This window comes from Podarcis bocagei (assembly GCF_964188305.1).
Source record: "Podarcis bocagei genome assembly, chromosome: 7".
Lineage (NCBI taxonomy): Eukaryota > Metazoa > Chordata > Lepidosauria > Squamata > Lacertidae > Podarcis > Podarcis bocagei.
Window position 1 is genome coordinate 36608897 of NC_138132.1, and position 23605 is coordinate 36632501.

General features: G+C 50.8%; 1 protein-coding gene across 2 annotated transcripts; it reads right to left on the minus strand.

Moving 5' to 3' along the window:
* Positions 1-1143: 1143 nt before the first annotated feature.
* Positions 1144-23598, minus strand: INPP5B (inositol polyphosphate-5-phosphatase B). Of its 2 annotated transcripts, XM_081203747.1 has the most exons (22): positions 21973-22510; positions 21789-21859; positions 21315-21412; positions 20785-20814; positions 19885-20001; positions 15230-15332; positions 13318-13488; positions 12727-12828; positions 11910-12024; positions 11037-11153; positions 10037-10224; positions 8913-9024; positions 8286-8395; positions 6540-6675; positions 5833-5943; positions 5025-5187; positions 3805-4040; positions 3341-3457; positions 2913-2997; positions 2231-2358; positions 2008-2119; positions 1144-1646 (listed from the first exon to the last, which is right to left on the minus strand). In XM_081203747.1, the coding sequence occupies exons 1-22, from the start codon at positions 22027-22029 to the stop codon at positions 1522-1524; spliced, it is 2604 nt and encodes an 867-aa protein (XP_081059873.1). In that variant the 5' UTR covers positions 22030-22510; the 3' UTR covers positions 1144-1521. The 2 variants fall into 2 exon arrangements, with proteins under 2 accessions (XP_081059873.1, XP_081059872.1); XM_081203746.1 differs by having other exon boundaries at positions 21758-23598.
* Positions 23599-23605: the final 7 nt, after the last annotated feature.

Consider the following 23605-nt stretch of genomic DNA (forward strand, 5'->3'; position numbering starts at 1 on the left):
CCCGAAAAAGGCTCGAGCAGCTTGGAAAGCGGGCGAGGGAATGCACTGGAAAAGAGTGGCGTGGATGAATGATTGAGAGGTGCTTTAAAAGCCTGAAGAACGCAGGACGATTCGCTCCTTGGCATATCTATTTTATAGACCTCTATTTCATTTGAAAACAATAATAATGCCAAAGCAGTTTATAAAAGCACCCCAGGATGAGCAGGTACTATTGAAGTCAGGGAGAAGGCTCGATAATTTAGAGGCTTGCTAATTAAAAGGCTCGTTAATGAGCAGGTTGCCTGGAGGGGCCCCAAGTGAGCACAAGAGGGGGGGGTCTCCTGCCTGCCTACTCGACTCCCTATCACTCCAGTCTCAGTGTAGGTGGTAACCCAGTCAATCAAGGCTGCTCTTTGCTTGAAAGAACCTGGCAGGTGCCCCATCACCACACCAGGGGAGCAGGGCAGAAACAGGCAGCCAAAATAATCAAGCAGTAGGCTTGCAACAATTGAAGACTTAAGAAAGAGGTAATGAAAGGGACACAATAGCTTAGTGTGTAGGAAATGGAGAGAAATGTTTCTCTCACTTCTTACGGGGCTTGCGCACACATCCTCAGAGCCCCACCACACACTTCCTTTCAATTTATGAAGGGTTGTGTGTTCCATTAACCCTCCACTGTGGTTGTTAGAGGGGCACAGGAAACTTTCTAGGCTAGGAGGGCCAGAGGGTAAGCCCACTAAGAGGAGGAAGGCAGGACTGAAAAGGAGGAAGTGAGAACTTCCCCTGCAGTTACAGCATCAAACATTGTTGCTAGTCAGGGCAGCAAATCCTGGCTGTGATGCCTTCATACCTTGTAAGAACACAAAATGTGATCACAGTCCTGGGCCTCCAACCCCATTCAGAGAATCAACAGACTCCCTCCAGTCAAAAAGAGTGAACCAGGCTCCCAGCAAGTGCCATGAACTAGACATGAAGCCAGTGTGGCATTTGAATGGCCAGAGATTTCGCTTAAGCCTACTAGCCATGATGGCTATGCTCATGATGGGCCATTGCCTGATGCAGCAGATTCTATGCTCTTATGTTAAGATCCCAAAGGCGACCTTCAGGTGTTGCTGCTGCCAAGCCAGACACCTCCTTGGATTAAAAATGAGAGCAAGCAGCATGGACGTTAATAAGTTAAAATGTTTAATTATATTTATGTTACATTCTTTGCTTATAAAAGTAGCTGATTTAGGTTATCAAAGATTAAGCATTAAGGCAATGGCAGATAAAGGAGGACATTGTTTTGTCACAAAACATGACATACCACAGTCAAGATCCAGTGGGCAGACTGGATTTTTAATATAAAAACTCACTGTGCTTTATAGTGCTGCTAACACAGTAGCAGCTGCTTCTCCCCACCTGACCTGTGCTCCAGAATTAAAAAGTATGTACATGTCTTTACATTTTTTAAAAAAAACACAATTACTGCAAAATCTAATTTTCTGAATATACAAAACTATTTTTACACAAGCCCTGCCTATAGTTACTAGTCCTCGGCCTTCACAGTGTGATCTCTTCCCGCAAGAGGAACTGCTGGATGAATTGCTGAGCTTTCCGCTTCTCGGCAATGCCTGGCTTGGTGTGACCAGGAGGGGGACGGAGCAGTAGCCCCCCGAATATGCTACCTGCACAGGAAACAAGATAAAAAAAAAATCCATTAGTGTTTGCATACAAAAGTGGCATCTGAGTTCCATGTAAGGAGCTATCAAGGGGGATGCCTGCCCTTCTCAAGGCCCACTGCACCAGCTGATGGTTTTTTGGCAGTGTCCCGAATAATTAAATGCACAGGAGTTGAGATGCCAGCTCACCACCTCCACTTGGCTCAACCTATGTTTTGAAACAAGCTGCTCCAGGGCATAGTTAAATGAGCTGCATTCCTGTCAGGTGTGTGACATGCCAAAACATTTAAATCAAATAGGTCACGACCCCGTTTATCCCAGTTCACTCATCCTAGGATCATCCACCAAAGCCAGGATCAGTTCTCACCAAGAATATTCACATCCAAGTGGTTTTTCACAGAGTGCTGCAGTAGTTCCCGCAGAAATGCTATCAGATAACTGAAGACGTTTTTATGACACTTGGGCAGCGTGGAAACCACCTGGGAACAACAGAGAAGGAAGCTGTTGCACGCATGCAAACACACTTCCCCCACTAAGGGACCAGGGCATTACATGTCTCCCATTTTGGCAGCCGGCCTCTACTGGCTCACCTGATTGCTCAGCACATGGCTATCAGCAGCCTCCAAGCACTTGTCGTACAGCGTGTAGCAGATGACCGGCTCAGGAAGACTCTCCAAGAAGAGCAGCAAAGCTTCCGCCACCGAGTGGTTGCTGCCATCTGGCCAGTGATGTTTAAGGAACAGGCAGTCGCCAAGATGAGGCCAGTGCCAGCTGCAATGCTGAGACACTGGGAAAGCCCACTCAACCATATGGAAGCCCCAGCGTAGGGGGCCGCACAACCACAGAGGCAGTAAAAAAATGCAAGATGACAATAAGGTATTCACAGGGGGAGAAATGTTTGCCTCATCTGGCGCAGAAACCCAGCTCATAGGTAGCTGGGATGGGGATCGGGTTGACTGAACTGCTAAGGGAGGGAGGGGATAAACATGTACTTTGCAGAGAGGATCAGCAGACTCCACGGTAATGAAGTAGAATTGCATCTTATGCAGGGGTTACGTTCCAGAAACACCAGAAGGCTTTCCCAGTGTGGCAAGAGCATTTAAGCCCTCTGCCTTGCTTGCATTTAACTTGTAGAATTTCAACCAGCCTGCCTTCAACCACATATGGTTGAAATCGTGCATAATATGCAATTGTACTGTACTGAATTACAAGGGGTGGGAGAGAGAAAGATAATGCCAGTCCCTCTTTCAAACACACTTCCTCCAAGGATACTGAGCGTATCCATCATCCCTGTGTCCAGGCAATCACGGATCTGTTCAAACTCGACCCTCAGGCCCGGCTGCTGGAAGAGGTCCTCCTGCAAACATGAGCAGCCACAGTGAAAGGCAAGGAAGGCAAAAAAAGATCAGTTTCACTTTGCTAGATCTGCTGGAAGTGCCTTCCTGTGAAGCTGCACCCATGAATACAATCACACATCCCAAGGGCACAATGAACCCAATGCAGCCAAACTCCAGGGCACAAACAGTGTAGAAGCCCCCTTGTCAGTTAGCAAGCACCATAGATACTGTTCATTCCCCAGCATTTAATGAGCGCTCCTGCCCCTGCTGGGCTTTGCCAAAGCTAAGCTCCTATCCTTCCCTCTTCCCATAACAAGGCCAAGCACACAAAAGGAAGTTCAGGTCCAGGGGCATCCTTCAAACCTGCTGGCAAGCATTGCGGTACAGGTGGTCAACCATCATCCACAACTCCTTAGGAATGTCCAAGGGCTTCTCGGGCCAGGAGGCATCATTGTCACTTGACCACAATGGCAGCAGAACCTGGAAGGGAGCAACAGGGTTGGCGAAAGGCCATAATCTCAGTGGTAGAGCACCTGCTCTACATGCAGAAGACTCCAAAGCTCAATTCCCTATGGCATCTCCAGGTAGGACAGGGAATGCACACACCCCCCGCCGCCTGAAGAGCCATAGCCAGTCAGTGTGAACAGTCCTGGACTGGAAGGACTGTGTAGTCTGAGGCAGCATCCTCTGCAAAGCAGCATTGCACATGAAGCAGAGTTGGAAGTTCCCCAAAGAGACACCTAGTCTGCAATCCTCCTCCCAAGCCAACTCCCCCCAAATGTCTTTGGGATGAAGGGCAGCAGACTTGGTTGGCCATAAGAACTCACTAGCTTCCTGATGGCCTCTGGCGACATCTCTTGGATGGGCTCCCTCATGTGGCACAGGGTCTGCAGGGGGCACCCGAAGCAGCTGGGCAGGTAGTTCCCTGACACGGGCAAGAAGTAATCTTTGCCCCGGTCAAGGTGCAGCACCAGGATGTCCTCCAGCTGGTCCTCTCCAGAGTTCAAGTGCGTTGCTGTTGACTTGTTCACAAACAGTTCCAACTCGACCGTCACCTCGGCATCTTCAGGGAGAAGGAAGATGGACAGTTTGACAACACCAAGCCTCAAAGCATCACACAACCACATGTAGTTTGTGGGGTGGGGAGAAAGAGGAGGAAAGATGGATCCCTACAAGGAAGGTCCCTGATGGAAGATGAGCAAGCTCCTGCTGAAAGAAACATTCCAGAGCAAACCCACAAAATGCTCACCCAGCCCCACTGTCAACACACACCAGGATCCACGGCGTCAAAGGCCTCAAAGGATAAACTGAGAGCTAGTGTGGTGTAATGGTTAGAACGCTGGACTAGGACTTGGGAGAGACCAAGGTTTGAATCTCCACTTGGCCACCAAGTTCACCCGGCGACCTTGGGCCAATCAGCCCAACCCACCTCACAGGGTTGCTGCTGTGGGGATTAAATGAGGAAGGGGGAAAAACCATGTACACCACTCTAGAGCTCCTTGGAGAAAAAGGTGGGGTATAAATACAAATAAATAAATACAAACTGAGGGGCCTGGAGCTGCTCACCTGACAACATCTCCAAGAAAAGGGGAGGGGTGGCTGCTTTGTGAGTCCAAAGAGCTGCAGGCAGAAGACTGTCTGGGTCCCTGGATGAGGCATTGACAGAGTCTGCTCATGGATACGCAGAGCCCTCCCTGCCCTGACAGCTGGTGAAATGCAAAAGGTACTTCATGTCGCAATAAATCTGTCTTTAATTTTTTGCTGGACTTTTGCTGTTCTTGCTACAAACACGGCTATTCTCCAGATCAATGAAGTGATATTTCAATTTGTGAGCAACTGTGGCTATTGGGGCTCTGAACCAGATTTGTCCGAAGCTTGAATCAAACTGAGCATATTTGGAGGGCCTTGGATGGATCAGGTGCACACAGCCACAGGATGCTGAATCAGGTTGGGCTGGCCAAGAGCAATCTGTGGCTGTCACCTGGGGGGAGGATCAGGTAGGAAGGGTGGTAAAACACCATGAAAAGACAGAGACCCCCCAGCTCACCAGGTAACAGGAAGCCCTTGTTGGGGTTTGCCATCAGCCATGGCTTGCAGTAGGCCTCTTCGTCCAGCTTGTTGATGAACTCAAACTGGCAAGGAACGGGCCCATTGTGGATGGTGAAGGACGCCATCTGGAGCTGCATGTACTTCACATCCTTGAAGAGGAACTGAGGGTGGGGAAAGAACCACAAACACGGAGGAGAAGGGTGGGAAAGAAAAGGGGACTTGTGCTTATGTAGCCTGGAGAAGAGACTAAGAGGAGACAGGAAAGCCATCTTCAAATAACTGAAGAGCTGTCTCCATAGAAGATGGAGCAAGCTTGTTTTCTCCTGCTCCAGAGGGGAGGACCTGAACCAGTGGAAGGGACAAGGGACAAGGAAGGGGATTCCAATTAAAGGTTAGGAAGAAGTTTCTGAGGGTAAGAGCCATTCAGCAGTGCAACAGAGTCCCTCGGAAGGTGGTGCATTCTCCTTCATTGGAGGGCTTCCAACAGAGGTCAGACAGACAGCTGTCAGGGATTCTGTAGCTGCGATTCCTGCATGCCAGAGGTTGGACCCTAAATTACCCTTGAGGTCCCTTCAAACTTTACAATTCTATGAACTAAGGGCTTGACCCCAAGCTCCACTGAACATCCAGGTCCCCGCGGCAAGCTTGGGAAAGAGGTCCGCTGGGAGGCTCGTTCTGTGGAATGCCATGAACTTGCCGTGCCCCAAACGTGGCCTTGAGCCAGCAGGCCCAGTGGGGCTGTATCTCCAGAAGCAAGCCTCTTGATGCTGCCCACTGGCCAGGGCAGCAGCAGCAACATATCCTACCTCCCTCTTGGAGAGGGTGACCGACGGGATGCTGGCGTTCTCCATCTTGTCCAAGGAGCGCACTATGTCTTCAAAGGATCTGCGGTAGAGCTCCTTGTCCACCACCTTCACCTGAATGGAACATGCAGCAGCAGAAGGGTCACTGGGGGGAGAAGGGGGGAGGGACAGAGGGGAGGAGGTTCCCCCTCCCGGGAGTCCTCAGCATCACCTGCCATATTAACTAAGCACCCAACACCCAAGCTCCAGAAGAAGCTGGCTGTCAAACGCATCCCATGGGGCACCCCCCAAAGTGTTAAAGGGTCCTGCAATCCCACTCCTCTGGCTTACACCAGCCATAATCGTTGTCCCAGCCCTTTCACCCCTGGACTGTATAAGCTCAGCTGATAAGGAAAGATGTCACCATGTGGTAGGTGCCCAGGAAAGACCTACAGAAAGGAGGCCCAAGATTTGATTTGATTTTTTGCAAGGCGGGGGGTGTGAAGGTGGAAGATGCAGAATTTGCTTGTGCAGCACAGTGGCTGGCCAGCTTCAGAGCTAGCCAAGGTTGCTGGGATTCTGGGTTGGACTAGATGACCCTTGGGGGTGCCCTTCCAACTCTATGATTCTGTGGAAGAGAAGGAGAGGGTGGCAAAACGGAGGAAGCCAGAGTGATGGAAGCCCGCCCCAGGCTCTCACACCAGCTGGGCTTGCGGGAGGCGGATGCCTACCCCAATGTCAAAGATGGCACTGACTGGCTTGTGGTCGCTGCCCCTCAAGGCCATGTGGCTCCGGTAGCTCAGCTGAGAGATATTCTTCCCTCTCCACAGGATCCGGTCACACCAGGCTGGCGTGCGGCATTTCTCACTGCATGGGAGACAAAGCAAGGAGAAGAACGGTCATTTCGGCCACCAGACTTGGCTCCGTCCATTCTGCTGTTGCTCTGTCAGGAGGAGAGCACATGAAGACTGTGGAAACAGCAGACAGCGTCTGCAATACCCTGAGAGATGGGAGACCTCAGTCACTCCATACCCAAAATGAAAGGAGTCCCTGCCAGAAGAAAACTAGCATATCAGACATGCTGGTTCCAGCTTAGTCCTCTCCTCAATACGCTAGTTTTCTATGGAGTGGGGATCTATTGTGTGGAGGAACATTTTGCTCTGGGTGTACCAGCTGTTTTCAACCCAAGAACAAAGCCTTGCCATCTTCTGAGATGTAGGAGTCACTGGCAGCCCACAATTGAAGTCTGCAGGGACGGTTTCTAGAGATGTCCTAGGAATGGGGGTCCGCATTGCCCCATTAGCTTCCCCATACTCCACACGGATGTTGCTGTTCTATTAATTCAGCTGCTCTGGAAAGTATGAGTGGACTGGCCCCAGGCTTAAGAGCCACATGGGATGAGCCTGGAAAGAGAACAGTGCACCCCACCGGAAACCTCCCAAAAGGGAATTATGTAACTGCCAAATAAAATTACAAGGCTGCTGTAAACTACATCAGGAGAGGTTAGCTTCCTAAGTCCAGGGACATTGTTGTTGTTGTTTAATTTATTACCCACCCTTCACTCCAAGATCTCAGTGCGGACTGCAACAATTTAAAATACAACATTAAAAACTTTTTTTTAAAAAACCAACTTAGTTTAAAAATGCAACCACAAAAAATAACATCTCATAAAAATAACAGTAACATGTAATAAAAAGTAACCAAAAGTTCATAGTTGCTTATTTTTAGATCTGCAGTCTTTCTGCACTAGAAATCTCCAAGGCCTCTTTCTAAACAGAGATGACTTTTCCCATGTCGTGGGATACATCCAGTAAAATACACCCTTTCATGCCATTTTAAAGTCCAACTACAGTGGTACCTTGCGTTAAGAACTTAATTCGTTCTGGAGGTCTGTTCTTAACCTGAAACTGTTCTTAACCTGAAGTACAACTTTAGCTAATGGGGCCTCCAGCTGCCGTCACACCGCCGGAGCGCGATTTCTGTTCTCATCCTGAAGCAAAGTTCTTAACCTGAGGTACTATGTCTGGGTTAGCGGAGTCTGTAACCTGAAGCGTCTGTAACCCGAGGTACCACTGTACTGACCAAAAGTGGCAGCTTTCAAAATGCTGGGAAGGGCTGCCACATCCCCTTGCCGGCCTTAAGCCAAGGGGAACATTTTGCTTTTGCTTCCCCCAGTTTGTAAGCCCTCTGAGGTGGGGCCATCACTAGCTTGTGTATTTCAGGGTATTTTCTCCAAAGCAGCATTCTAAGAGCTATTAACTGGGTTAAAAAACAAAAAACAAAACATAAGCTCACAGGTTAAAATGGCTTTGCATGCGTGTGGTTTTTTTGGTCTAGTCTTGTGCAGATGCTACAGAGAAGCATCTGCACAAGAGAAGCCTCTGGCTGTTCTGGACCATCACCACTTCCCTGTTAGAGTTGGTGACATGCAAAGAACAGAGCACCCAAAATGGCTGTGGTGCTCCTGACAAGCCTACCTGGTGTCCCAGTCATCAGACCCAGTGTTGTATTTGTACGTTGGCTGGAAGGAAATCTCTCCCTCCAGGAAGCCTTCAAAGACCGCCTTGGCCTCCATCTGCTTTTTCAGCTGAGAAGGAAAGAGAGCGGAGAGGTGAAACTGAGCAGCAAAGCATCTTTTGAACCCAAGCCTCCCTCGGGATTGTCCACGCCTCCCTTCCCGCTTTCTTGCAGCAAATCCTGCCTCCTGATACAGGCCAACCACATCCATTAAAACTCCTGACTTTGTAGAGCAAAATAGTTGATTGGTTATGCTACGTGTCTTAAGGCTCCTTTGGAACTCACCGGGACTGTTTTCAGTCTTGATGGAATAACAGTCCAGTTGTGTTTTGTTAAATTTGCTTACAGATTTCTCAAAAATTGAATGAAAACATTTATTCAAAGGAGAAGTAAAGGGACTCTTGTAGCTGAAAGATTCCCCAGCCATTCCTAGCCACTTTCTGGAACCAGCTGCAGCAACAGAGCAGCATTCCCCAACACCTGCCCTGGCCCCATGAATGCCACAAGAGCTCTGCACTCTCTCTTTGGAAGGTTGACCCTTGTTGGAAGGCAGATCTCGCCTGCCTACCGAAAGCTCCCTCACATACTTGGTCATGCTGATAAAGGGTGGCGAAATCGTGGGCCTCCACCAGCTTCTTCACCCGCTCCACGTCCTGCTCCTCCAGCCTGTAGTTCAAGTCTCCCAGCCACAAGACCACACTGCAAGGGAGGCGCTGGTGTAAGGAAATGGCTCCAGTACCCTTGAGGCTCTTCATAGCTCCCATTCCCAGCCAAGTAGCCCCAAGATGCACAGTGTCAACCCAGCAAATGAAGAGATGTTCCCAGCTCCTTGCCCACCCACAACCTTCCTAGTTCCTCCTACTAACTTGGAAGCAAATCAGTGACCACCAGAAGGTCTGGGAAATAGATGACCCTTCACACAAGTCCTAGACTTGAAGCCACCTCACATAGCTAGGAGGCGGAAGACAGGCAGCAGACTACAGTGCTGGCAAAGAGAGCTGCTTTGAGACTGGTGGTGATTTCCCCAAATAAATATGCAGTCCTCCAGTTGGATTCCAAATCCCAATAGTACAGCCAAGGCCAGGGATGATGGGAACTGTAGTCCAGAGGACTCCCATCACTGTCTTGGCTGATGAAATAAGCAGCACAACCAAACTATAGATTACACAGCAGATACATGCAACTGTCTCCTGGGAGAGGCTTTTTCCAAAAGCAAATGAAAAGCAACTATAGAAGTCTATGAGCACAAGGAGGGAGAGCTGCTGTTGCTGAATTCCTTTCCTTCCAGCTGTTTCTCCATCCAAAACGCCCTCCTTCATGGGAGAAAGACACCGTGCAAGATGGGGTGGGGTTGTACTTTGAAAGGGAAAACGGCAGGAAGGAATGGGGTTAAGCAGCCACTCCCCAAACTGCTTTTCATTTTTTAAAAAGAAAGAAACGGTAGGTAATAGAATCAAATTTACGTGAAGCCAAACAAATATTTAAAAATTAGGGAAATGGGGTGAGGTGGGGGGTGAAGAGAAACAAGGCCCTGAGGAGACATACCATAAGAAGACAACAAAAAACACAGTTCAGATGGGTGGGGTACAAATAATAAAATTATTATTATTATTCCCCAACCCATAAAGCCAAGTTTCTATATTTGCTCCACAACTTCACAGAAGAGGCTGGATCCTTTCCCACTTGCTTCCCTCCCCCTGCCCCCACTTACTCGTGCTTGCCAATGGTGAGGGGTGGGAGGCCTGGCTCTGGCGGGCAGAACTGCATGCGTCCACAGATATCACGGAAGTCCTGGTTCCGCCGCTCGTACTCCTCAGTGTGGGCTGCCAGGTGGGCGTTCACGAAGCAGACGGTGGTGTTGTGGAACCGGAAGCGGATGGCCACTCCCCCCTTGTTGCCCTTCATTCGCAGCAGAAGAGAAGCCGGGAGAGAGAGTGAAGGTGGCGACTCTATTCCCTGCCTGCTATGGAAGGAGCAGGCAGAACAGACTCCAAAGCAACCAGCCAAGACCTCTCTGAAGCAAGCAGGAAGGTGCAAAGAGAGGGCCTAGAAAGCAGGGGGTGGCTAACCTTTTGGGGGCCAAGGGGCTAAAAAAAAACAAACTATGTAGAAGTGGGCATGGCCAAGTATTAATTAAAGGAGAAATTTTGGTGACTGACAAAAACTTTTGGGCATCACAGAATCATTGCGGAGGACCCACAGGAGCAGATAGTGCAAAGTCAGAGTGGTTATAGTGTCAGACTAGGATCCGGGAGAAACCAGGATTTGAATCCCCGCTCAGCCATGAATTCTATTGGATGACTTTGGGCCAGTCACTGCCTCGCAGCCTCACCTACCTCACAGGGCTGTTGTGAAGATAAAATGCAAAGGAGAAGTGTGCGCACCACACTGAACTCTTTGCAAAAGAATGGTATATAAATGCAATAATAGTAACAACCTTTTAAAAAAAGTTTTTTAAAAAAGGTTGGCAAATTGTGGGGGTGGGGTTGAGTTGGGACCCCTCAAAACCTTTTGAGGGTCCAGATGCAGCCCACGTTCTGCAGGGGAGCCTGGTACCCAGGCCAAACAAAGCCCAGAGGCCCCCTCATGTCCATCTCCTGCAAGAGTAGATGAGATAGATAAGGGGGCACCACCCTACAAGGCTCTCACAGAGAGAGGTCTGGGTGGCCCCAGAATGGCAACAGCAGACCCTTCCCCTGATGAATACTCACCATCCTCCCCATGATGCCCGTGCCAACCGTCTCGGCCTCCACCTCAGAAACATGCACAGCGAGCTCAGTCCTGACGTAGAATAGCATCAGGATCCCAACAAGCCGGATAAGCTTTACCTGCATGTTAACCAGGGAAACAAAGACACAGAGGCTATAGAATAACAGGTCTGTAGAGAAATGACCTCTTGGGGCCATTTAGTTCACACCCCTGCAATGCAGGAATCACAGCTCAGCAATCCCCAACAGATGGCCATCCAACTTCTGCTTAAAAACCTCCAGTGAAGGAGACTCCACCACCTTACTATCAAAGTCCTTCCTAATGTTTAGTCGAAACCTCCTTTGTTGTCATTTGAGTCCACTGGTTCGTGTCCTACCCCCTGGAGCAGCAGAAAACAAGTTTTCTCCATGTGACAGCCCTCCAGATATTTGAAGATGGCTCTTATATCACCTCCCAGTCTCCTCTTCTCCAGGTTAAACATCCTCAACTCTCTCAACTGTTCCTCATCAGGCTTGTTTTCCATGCCCTTTATTGGTTGCCCTTTGCTAACGTTCCAGCTTGCCAATATGCCAGGTGTGACCTCACTGGCTGCTGCTCACATTGCCCTGGAAGGAAAATGGAATTCCCCGCCCCCCGTCCTTGCAGAAGGCCCCTTTTTGCCTTCCCCATCACCTGTGGACTTGGAAAAGGCATGAGCCTCTTTTACAGTCCTTCACAGGGAAGCACGTCCCCTTGTCCCCAACCCCTGCCATTAACCTCTTCTGCAGAACATCCCGCCCCCAAACACACACACAGAGGGCTGCATGAAGGGGCAGAGGAGCCTCAGGGAGAAAGAGGGGGTCACTGGGCCCTCTCAGCAGCTGAAGCCAGCTCACCTTGGCATACTTGGCCTCCGGGTGAAGGCTCTCGGTCACAGCTTTGAACCATTCCTCTTCTTTTGGCGTGTCATTGAAGAAAAAGGCCTCTTTGCTCAGGTCAAGCTCCTGGAAGCTGCATTCGAGAGAGCAAACCATGAGCTAGGGGCATACCCTCCCTCCATGGAGAAAAACCCAAGAAGAACCTGCTGGATCAGGTCAATGGCCCATAGAGTCCCGCATCCTCTTTTCACAGTGGCCAACCAGATGCCCTCATGGAAAGTCCTCAAGCAGGAATAGAGCACAAGAACAGCCCTCTCTCCTCCTGTGGTTTCCAGCAAATGGTATTCAGAAGTACTGCTGCATCTGACTGTGGAGGCAGAGCCTAGCCATTGTAAGCTAATAGCCATCCATGAATTTGTCCAATCCTCTTTTAAAGCAGTCTAGTTGGTGGCCAACACTGCCTCCTGTGGCCACGAGGCACTGCAGGAGCAAGAGACCTCCTCTACCTAGTGAAGCAGAAAGATGAAGGGTCAATTAAACCAGATGGCATCCAAGTGTTAAGTGCTCACACACGTGTATCCAAGTGGGCAATGCTCATCAAGTGGAGGAGGAGGAGGAGGAAGACTAGGGCAGGAGGGGATGGCAGGTGCAAATCCCTCCCACCTAGCTCACCAGGTGACCTGAGAGTGAGTCACTGCCTTTCAGGCTCGCCTACCTCACATGGCTGATGTATAGACAGAATGAGGAGGGGATGACCCATGCATGTTACTTTCGCTCCTGGAGGAGATAAAAGGTGGACGAGAAACATAACAATAAATGGATAAGAAAAACGTACCCCACACAGTAAATGTCTGGGGGCTCAGCATCGTGGCTCAGCCAGGGCTGGAGAGTCTCCTTGGGCGACTGGCCGTTCACGTTGTATGTGCCCACGAAAAACCTGTCAAGAAACACACAAAATCTTGCTCCAGATCTTGCCAACAACCTCTGCCCCACCAGCACAGGAGGAGGAGGAACCCCACTGCCATTTCTACACCCAGGCCCAGCTGCCCTGGCACCCGAGTGAGAGCCAGCGTAGTGCAATGATTAAAGTGTTGGTCTAGGACCTGGGAAACCAGGGTTTGAATCGCCTCTCAGCTATGAAACTGAGCCCTTGGGGGCCAGTCACTGCTTCTCAGCAAACCCTACCTCACAAGGTCGTTGTGGGGGTTAAATGAGGAAGGGGAGAAACATGCACCTATGCCACCTTGAACTCACCGGAGAAAAAGGTGGAATATGAATGCAATAAATAAATAAAATTAGTAGGCAAATAGCCAAGGGGCTTGTGCATTTGTGGTGGAAAAGGCTCAGGGTCATTCCCCCTGGGGGAAGTGTGAAGCTGCCTTTGCCACACAGACACCCGGCATTGCTCTCTCAGAATCACCCTTACTTGAAGTCCTGGAGGTATGTGTACTCGTCCTCCTTCTGCAGGAGCTGAGACTTGATGATGGTGTCTCTCAGCCCAAAGGTCTGCATGGACAAGCCCCGCATCTCCTCTGACACCAGCACACTGGAGGACCGGACCATCTCGCTGGTGATGTCATTCTTGGGCTTGTTGGGCCTGGAAATGAGAGGAAAGGGCAGAGGGAGGGAGGAAGATTGGGGAGGGGGGCAGGGGTTGGTTTATTTCAGGTGTTGTTGCTATCGGCAGAAAGCAAAGCGGAGCCAGGAGCCCCACGCTGGCACAAGGAGGGCCAAGGTGGGGCTGCAACACCACCCCACATGCCTCCCCCTCACTGCCTTGAGTCAGTGCCAGGAGGAAAAACCCACTTTGTTCTACACTTACAAGTGTTGCATCCTCAGGACCACTGCCCCCCTTACAGGCCTGCAAGAGGAAAGGCGAGGACTGCCCCCCCCTTAGATACAGGGTCTTATCTGGCACTTTGGAGTGGCCCAGCTGTGGGCCCAATCCAATTTGGGAGCCTTGCACAAGCACACGGTAGGGGTTGTCCTTTGCTTCCAAATTGCTATAGTACACGTCAGGCAGGTTACTCTTTAAAACAGTGGTTCCCAAAGTGGTGCCCTCTGAGGGGCTGTGGGATTCCCTGCGTAGGGGGTGCTAAGAGGCGGGGGGGGGAGAGATTTGAAGGCCTCGGATATAAGATCACCAGGTTAATGTGCCAGACTAATGGGATAAAAAGGACTGACAATCCCGGGACCGGGGGGAGGGGACGCTGGAAGAAGATTGGATTGCTTTTATTCTCTTTTTTTATCATCAGAAATGTTTTATGAACGTTGGAAAAATGTTGAAATGAAATTACTTGGCTCTTGTAAAAATGTTTAAAGAATTAGGTAAAAAGGTAATGGTTATGAGAAGCTGGTAAAAATAAGATTTAAGTCTTAAGTTTCAAGGTTTTTTATAAGATAAGATGAAAATAGAGTAAGGTAATGTAATGACAGAATATTATGAATTATGGAAAGGATTTGCTGTGACAATAATCAAGATACAAGAGATACAAGAGGAGGAGGTCATGGACAGAAGGTAATGAAAGTGGAGAATTTGAAAATGATGGTTTTATTTTTTCTTTTTCTTTTTCTGTCTTTTTTCTTTGTAATTTTGTCTTTTTTCTTTGTAATTTTAAAAAATTCTTTTTTCAATAAATATCATTATAAAAAAAAGAGGCAGGGGGAAGTGCTGCAGGTGCAAATGACTATCAGACTTAGAAAAGTTGGTAACACTAGATAAAGTTCATTCATTTTGTTGAATTAAACCAATTAGTTCTACAGTGTTACCTCGGGTTAAGTACTTAATTCGTTCCGGAGGTCCGTTCTTAAACTGAAACTGTTCTTAACCTGAAGCACCACTTTAGCTAATGGGGCCTCCTGCTGCTGCCGCGCCGCCAGAGCACGATTTCTGTTCTCATCCTGAAGCAAAGTTCTTAACCCAAGGTAATATTTCTGGGTCAGCAGAGTCTGTAACTTGAAGCATATGTAACCCGAGGTACCACTGTAATTGGATTATGAATAAATATGCAATTGTTACTGTGTGCTATTATTATGTTATTATCTTCCTTAGTGGGTCATGCAAACCACTATTCTGAATAATGCCTTTTATAGAACCAAGGGCCCAGTGGCCAGATAAGGTTTGGGAACCACTGCTATAAAGAGAGAGGGAAGGGATAGTAAAAGAAATTTCAGGGAGGTTCTGCTCCTGTTAACTTTTGGAAGTCTGCCTGAGAAAAAGACACCCTCTGAACCGCAATCCAAGCCTGTCAACCCCAGAAGCAAAAGGCACAGAGGCACTCTGACCCCATTACGTTACATGTTTCCAAGGCTGGCTGTGGCTGTCATGTTCAACTTACTTGGGAACAGCAGCAGCAGGACTGGCACCACTTGTGCTGCCCATCTGGTTCATAGCTGGTGGCTGTTTCCCTTTCTGCTTTGGGTCCTCATTCCCAGCAACTCCTAGAAGCAAAAGGAAGCCCATGAAAGCTGTCTGTCTCTGACCAGTGCCTGGGAAATCTCAGCCTGCCCAAGGCTGACTCTCAGAGAAGGAGGAGGCTCCTCCTTATCTCGGCTTCACCATTCCTTGGGGTGGGGGGAAGGGCAGGCTGCCAGAATGCTGCGCTCCTCACAGTTGGTCTCAGGGATGGCCAAGCGGAAAAAGATGAACATAGCAAGAGGGAGAACTTGGGAGGAAAGCGAGCAAGCTGCCTTTTAGCACAGATCAGAGCCACAGGCCACAATGAGAGCAGAAGAAGCGAGCCCTGTGGGCTAGGGAAGAGGATTCAGCATAGCCAATGGCAGCCTCCCAGATCCAAATTCCCGCTCCTGCCTTCTCCAAGGGATTAATGTTCTGGTCCTACACAAACGCCACCTTTTCTCTGCCACCCCTTACTAGTCTGAAAAGCAGGTAGCAGGACAATCACGTGCCCCAGAGGAACAACAATGTCATCTGCGCTTCACGTTACTGTTTTTTTAGACTACTTAATTACAAGTGGTCTTTGACTTCACCTGCAAAAGCACACCCCTCCATCAGCTCCTGAGACAGACAGCTGCCAACGGTGTTATTAGCAGATTATCCGAATGCCAATGGTGTTATTAGCAGTTTTTCACATTATGTTTCTTCCAGGCCAGAAGTAGAGTATTAAAATCACGGGGTGCAGGCAAAGCTGCCCATTTTGCAACCCTCTCTGCACCAGATAAGCCTGCCTGAGCAAAGCCAGAAACATCTAAAGTGATTCAGCAGCATGGAGCGGGGGAGGTTGAGTCCACAAATAGCACACGGACACACCAATCACTCACAATCTCTTACATTCCTAGATACTGAGCTTTTGATGGTGCTGTATTTTTGTTTTAAGTCACATTTCAAAGCTCAAGGAACCAATGGATCCACATACTGGGGAGGGGGGGTCTTCCAGGGTACTGAAAAAGAAGTGCAACCACAGTCACAATTTAGCAAACCTTCAAACTTCAAAAGTTTGAATATTTGAAACTGAGTTCTGATTAATACTTTAGGAACCCTGGACATTTTTAAACAGCAGGTTAAGCTCCCTCCTAAAGCCCAACATCCCAGTGTTCAAAATGAGGAATACTGTCTGCAAAGAATTTTCTTTCGGTAGACTACGAGTCAAGTGTTTGTGAGTAAGCTCCACTTTCAACATCTCTATATTCTTTTGGCTGAAAACGGCAACATCCGCTCCTCTTGGTAATCCACTTTTTGCAGGATGACGAAAGGAAGAGGCACTGGGGTGGAGGGAGAGAAACCAGCCGAACTTCTCTGAGGCCAGAAGCAGCCCAACCGCTGCTGCCCTCGCAGACAAGTCCAGGCCAGGCAAGAGCATCGGATGGGGTGGGGGATTGCACCACCCCCACCCACCAGGAAAGCCTGAAGCCAGCCGTGCCTGGGACTGGGGAAAAGAGCCTTGAAATTGCAACATTACAGAGCTTCCTGCCTCCACATGGAGCATCGCCAGGCAGCAGGTGGGGGCTGCTTGGGCAGAGAAGGAAAGTGTTGGAGGGGGGATCCCTTAGCCCTGAAGCCCACCGCGCCCAGAGAGCATTTTCCCCGCAGTCAGAATGGGCTCCCAGCCAGGAACCAGCAGGTGCTGCTGCTGCTGCTGCAGGAGCAACCAGGGACCCGAGACGAGCGGGCGGCTGCCTGCCGCCAAAGGATTTCCTGCCGCCGGGCCAACGGATCTCTCCCGACTCCTCCCTGCAGAGGAGCCCGGCTCTCTCCATCCCTCCAGGCAGGGCAAAAGCCGCTTTGGGTGTGTGGAAAATGCAGCCAAAGTACAAGGGCGAAATCCTCCTCCTCCTCCTTCCTGCCTGCGCGGAAGAAGCGCCAGCCGAGGAAAAGGCGGGTAGCTCGGAGCAGCAGGAAGAGGGCGCGCCTCGGGGCTGCCCCCGCCCAGCCAGCACCTGCAAGGCTGGCCTAGGGCTGCAGCGCGCGTCGGGGAAGGAGCCCAGCATCTTCCTTCCCTTAACCGGGCTCTAGTATGGGCGGGACCTGCTGCCGCCTCTCCAGGCGATGCAAGTGGCGGCGGCCCTGCTTCCCTCACAACGGCCCTGCGAGGTAGGGCACAGTCTGGAGAACCCCCCGCTCCAAGGAGCTTCCCGCCAGTAGGCTAGCCAGCCGGCCGACCGGCCGGGCACCACAGGCAACGGCGGGTCATCTTTTCCTCCCGAGTCGCGATCAAGCGCCTAGTCCTCAGCGCGCGCCTCTTCCTACCTGCGCGCCGCCGCCAAGAAGCGCACATCGCCCGGTCTGAATCCCAGGAGCAGCTGCCCACCAGGCCACACCCTTCGCTCGGCTCAGCCAATCACAGTGGGGTTCGCCTCCAGAAACGCCCCCGCCCGAGGGTGGAGCGGATCCAGATCAGCCCAGCGGAGCTCAGCAGCGCCCCCACAGGAGGGATGGCAAGATGCGGACTCCCTCGCCGCGCGCTACCGCGGCTAAAAATACCTTGATTCATCGTTGATGGTCATGACCATCACAATGAGCATTTTCTCGCATTGCAGGCGGACCGGGCCCCTCATGCTTTGGGAAGCTCCGTGTGCGCTGACGACCCGCCATACATAATACTGGTCGTGCCAGCAGCTCTACTCCCGCGTCTATCCCGCTGGCAGAACATTAAGGGGCGAGGGGAGAAAGGCTAAAAGAGTCCGATCAAGTGCGCTTGAGCTTCACCGCAGTTGGGAGTGACAAGGCTAAGGTTTTTGGGAAAGTAGGGGTGGGGGAGAGAGATTGATGGATGTGGGAGAGGAAAGTGGCAGCCCCTTGGACTTCTGGGCAGGAAAGGTGGCAGTCACTTAAGTTCAAGGTTAAGTTCTATGGGTTATTATTAGGATATAAGGCCCTTAACACATTGGGACCAGTTTACCTATGAGATTGCCTTACCTCCTGTTCACCCACTCAACCGCTCCAATCTGCAGAACTGGCACTATTACAGATGCCTCATAATAATACCCATTCCACATCTGTAAGAATTCAACATTTTAGTTTGGCAGCACCTACACTCTGGAACTCGCTGCCTATGGATATCAGGCAGGCGCCTTCACCCTACTATTTTCAGCACCTACTAAAAACATTTCTATTTAGACTAGCCTACCCAGATATTTATGAAGCTGGTGTGAGTTTGAATATGTTTTTGTTTATAGTTATTTTTACTTCTATTAAGTCTTAAATTATTGTTGTTATTGCTTCCTATTTATAATATTATCCAGGGTTGGTGTTTTTTTTTTTTTGTAAACGGCTTTTAGGTTGTTTGCAATCAAGCAGTGTGTAAATTTTATGAAATTAATAAATTAGGTAGAAGGAGGGCCCCACTAATTGAAGGGGGGGTAGAATGACCCACTGTGCTGCACTGAGATATATTTCGGAGGCTCTCTTTCTGGTTAGTCTTTCCACTCAACTACAAGAGCACATAGGCAGAATTTGGATTCTTCCTTCTTGTTGTCTTAACTGTCTGCTGCTGTCTTGTTGCCATCCTGCCCTAGAGTGGCACCGGAGAGGGGGTCTTGCATCTGGTGGAGGCCCCATTGCACTAGCAAGCAAGCACCGGATCTGTCCCACCATAACAAATGCATCTTGCTCACTTGCTCTCTCCAGGTCATCCTCTCACAGGCAGAGAATTTAATTGTTTATTTTATATTCTGATTTATACTCCCAGTGCAGGACCCATGGCGGCTCACAGCATAAATTAAAACATATATGGTATAACTAAGCACAAACAATCACTACAAACATTAAAAACTAATCCTATTACAAACAGCACTGAAACCATTTAAAACTGCACAAACACGCACCACCACCTCTCGGAAACCCTACCACAACAGCCAGTTAATGGCCAAAGGCCTGTCAAAACAAAAAAGTTTTTGACTGCTGGCTAAAGGAAAGCTAACCTCTTGTGGAAGGGAGTTCCACCATCTGGGAGCAACCACGAAGAAGGCCCTTTCTCGTGTCCTCACCAAGCATGCCTGTGAAAGTTGTGAGACTGAGAGAAAGGCCTTCCTAGGAGATCTCAAAGCCCAGGCAGGCTAATTTGGGGAGATTCAATCCTCCAGATAGTCTGGACATATAAGGTTTTATGGTCACAACCAGCATTTTGAACTGCAAACAACCAGGCAGCCTTGTAACAACAGTGGAGCTGTTGTAACAAGGAGGATCCAAGCTACGTCCTTGCCAGCATCAGGGACCAGGATACTTCTGTCTGTTCCTCAGTGGGTTGTTAGACTACTTGCACAACGTAGGCTCCTCTAACCTTGCCAAACTCTGTGACCAAGGGAAGCCCAGGGCTTGGAAGCCCAGACCATATTTCTTATCATGAAATGCTGCACTGAACCGCATCAGTGACAATCAAGTATATGGTGGTTTGAAGCCTTTTAAAGAATTGGTCACTGTGGCAAGCTCCCATACAAACCTCAGGACTTCAACACTGACCCCCACTCCAGTCCTTTGCAAAATTAAATGTAGCCCAAACTTCGAGGCCTTCCCATGAGTAACAGAGTATCGTACCTGCTGGGCTGCAGCGCTTCCTGACCTCTGTCAAGAAAGTCTGTGTCTGGGAACCAAAAGGCAGCTGCACTAGCAAGTTGGCATCGCTTGAGATGATCTGGACAGTGACATCAGAGCCTATAGGAGAAGGAGAGAGGAGAGCAGCATGAACAACTTTGTGGGCTGACCTTGGGAGAAGCATTTCTGGAGAATAAGCTTCAGGAGCACTCCTATTGCTGCCCTACCTTGCAGCAGCATGGACAAACCTGGGCACAGCTAAAGCTACCCAGAAGCCAATGGCTGCATCATTCTCGTTCTCCATAAGCGACCATGGAAATATCTGTATTGAAGGGCACCATGCACACTTATAAAATGAACAATATACATATGGACGCAGCAGTGGGGATCTGTGGCAGCACCTTCAGGCAAAGCTCCACATGTGTGCCTAGTACACAAAAACAAGGCAAGTTTTAATCTTTCAAAAAGCAATATTTCAGCTTTGGCTTTGAAGTGTGTGGTTGGTGAAGTTTCAGAATTCAGAGAGAGTGGGGCTGGGCACCCAAGATTTGCTCTGTGGGCTGCAGGAGCTGCTCTGGGAGGGTGGCAGGAGGCGGGAAGGGAGAGAGAAATTAAATAAGACACAAAGACTTAGTGGAAGCAGAACGAAGCAAGCAGAGGAGCTCATCTCAGTGGGAACTGGCTGGCTTGGGCCTGTGTTTTGCCCAGTCAGTGAATGCTGTAGCATTTCCCAGGTACAACAGTTTGGTTATTTGTGTAGTGTGGAGAACAATCCATGGCCCCGTTGGTGCTGCTCACAGCTCTGCTTGCCAGGGAGGGAGTGAAGCAATCCAAGAAGTGAAGGGCAGGCACCATCACACTTCTGGGGAATCATTGTTTACAAAAACCACAGCAGATGCTTACCTACAATGTGCAGGTCATTCTCCCCGGCGACTGTCAAAGGAGAAATTATTTTTATTATTTTAGTTATTTATTTGTATCCTGCCTTCTTCCTAGCCCAGGACTCAAGGTGGCTTGCACAAATTAAAGCAACACAGATAAAATACAGAAAGCTAAAAACATACAAACAATAGTTTAAAAGCTGCCTGGCTGGTGGCTGGTGCAAATGCCACCAAAGAGGTTACCCTAAGCTCTCCCTACCCACACCGACCATGCTACAAAGGCCTGGTCAATGATCATTATCTGGGGGTGGGGGTAGCCAAGGGACAGAAACACGGGTGACAACCTTCCCCAAACAGTACCCCCACCCCCACCACCTGATTCTTTTGGGGGTCATTTGTCTTGGATTCCTCCTACTCAAGTGGTTCAACGAGAATCATTTCAAGTGCCCCGAGTCGCGCGGGGGGGGGGGGGAGAGAGGAGGCAGCGGAGCCTTTCCTGCAGAGGAATGTGGCAACGAAGTCAATAAGCCAGAAAGGAGAGCTAGCCCTCACCTTCTTCCACGGCAAAGCCTTCCTGCAGGAGCAGGACCTTGTCCAGGCGCACGTCGTCGGCGGTGATGGCCATGCGCCGGTGGCTGTACAGGCAGATCCTGCGGAGACAGAGCCGGGAGACCCCGCGCCCACCCCATCAGAGACCAGGATCGTGGCCCCAGCACCTCGCCCACCACGTCTCAGCACCCCGGAGACGCTGCTGTCCCAAGCCCGCTCCTCCCTCCGTGCTCTCCGCAGCCCACTTCCCCCGGCCCCCTTCTGGGATCCCCAGCGCCCCCTTCGGCTCGCTCCCGGGAACCTGCTCCTCTCCGGGGCCGCGCGAGACGGAGGAGCTGGGAAAGGAGGAGCAGCAGCCGCAGCCGCAGCCGCACGGAGGGGCGGGGAGGAAGGAAGAGACCCGCCTCCTCCATTCCACGCCCGGCTCCTGCCCTCACCTGTCTCACCTGTCCCACCTGCCGGGCGCGGCGGACTTACATGGCTTTGCCGTGGCTCTCCACCAGGCCCAGCAGCCGACTCTCCCCGCCAGCCAGGAGCCCCTGCACCGCCTGCAGCCGGAGGTCAAGGAAGGGGCCGGAAAGTGCCGGAGTGGCGAGCGACCCCCGCCCCACCCTGCCCGTTCTCCCGCTGGGTCCTTCCCGGGGCGGCCCCCAAAGGATACGACCAGGCAGGTCTCCCCTGCCGAGAGCGCTTCCTGGATGGGCACCGACTGATCCATCCTGCGCGGACTGCGGAGCAGGCAGCACTCCCTGCTGCTGCTGCAGGAGAGAGAGGGTCACCCGGACCCGGCCGGCAGCCCCCGCCGCAACCGGGGAGCGTCAGGAACCGAGCCGAGGAGGAAGCGGCGGCGCTGGAGCCTGCAGGCCTCTTTCCTTGAGCACGGCGGGGCGGGGGGAGTAGACGGGTCCCGCCTCCGGCCTGGCCGCGGCTGCCTTGGCGGCTCCGGCCTCCCGGGCGGGTGCAGGAAGGCGAGAGGAGGAGGCCGCCGACGCATGGGCTCTCCCAGGCCCCGACGAGGCGCGGGAAGGGCGGCTCCGGGCTCCTGCCACCGGCCTTCCCCCCACGGAGCGGCTACTGCCCGGGCTGCAAACCCTTTCCTTGCTCGACAGCCACGCCGAAGCTAGACACCCACCCTGCTGCCAGTTGAGCAAGGCAGCGCAGCTTGCCAGGCTGCCTCTTCCATAAAATGATGCTGCCAGCTCCCCCTGGAAGATGCAGCCCCCCCCCCTCAGGACGTAGTGTGGCCGCCTGAGAAGGCCCAGGACGGCAGGCGACCTCGGAAAAGCAAGGAGGCGCCCAGGGCCAGACCCCCTTGGGTCAACAGCCGCTGATCTTGGCAGTTACCTGTTGCAGTGATTGCAAACCTTGGGTGGGTTTTCTGCCTCTGTGGAGGAGACACGGTGCGGGCCCAGGGCAGAGAAATGGACTTTAAACACACACATACACTGCTCATCTAGTTAAATAGATTTATTTGCAATTTTTAGGCAAGAGAAACATTTCTGATACTAGAAGTGGGGCGGTGGGTGGGGAACGACAGGCAGCTCAGCGAGAAAGTGGGTCCCTCATTTAAGGCAGCAGCTAAGATCAGCCATAGCAGCAAGGCCCTTTAGGGGGAATAAGCAACCCCCCCAGGTTCTCCCTTGGCCCATCACCCCTGCAGAGCCAGAAGGGGGTTCACAGAGCCAGCTAGCAGGAAGCCAGGAGAGAGCAGGGCCACTCTAGTTTAAAGAACAAGGTGGGGGGGCTCTCCCCCTTTCCTTCATCTCTCTACCCTGATAAGAGGCTTCCTGTACAGCTCTTGGAACTCTGCCAAATAACAGAAGGCAACCTTTAGCTTTCTGCAAACCTGGAACAGTCTCCAAACAGTTAAATAGCTGCTCCTGGATAGATAGGACACTCGTCCCTATTTAATCCAAAAGCAAATTCCTGTCGCTTCTGTCACTTGCCCCCAGGATCAGGCTTGTGACCTGCTGGCTCCAGCTCAGATCTCCTGCCATCTTTCAGACCAGGGCAGAGGGAAGGAAAGTGGCTCTTGATTATGTAGGTCTGAGCTAAATTATTATTATTATTTATTCGATTTATATATCACCCTTTATTGCAAGCTCACACAGCCCAAAGGTTCATAAATCACTTGGCCCTGGAAGAAAAAGGAGAGAAGGGGGGAAGGCATTTGCTGGCCTCGTGAGAAAGGCCAAACCAAGTGGATTCCCCAAGGCATAGAGAGAGAGAGAGAGAGGCAGAGAAGGAAGAGTTGTTTTTTTGCCACCACCTAAGGACCCGAACAGCTTCAGTTG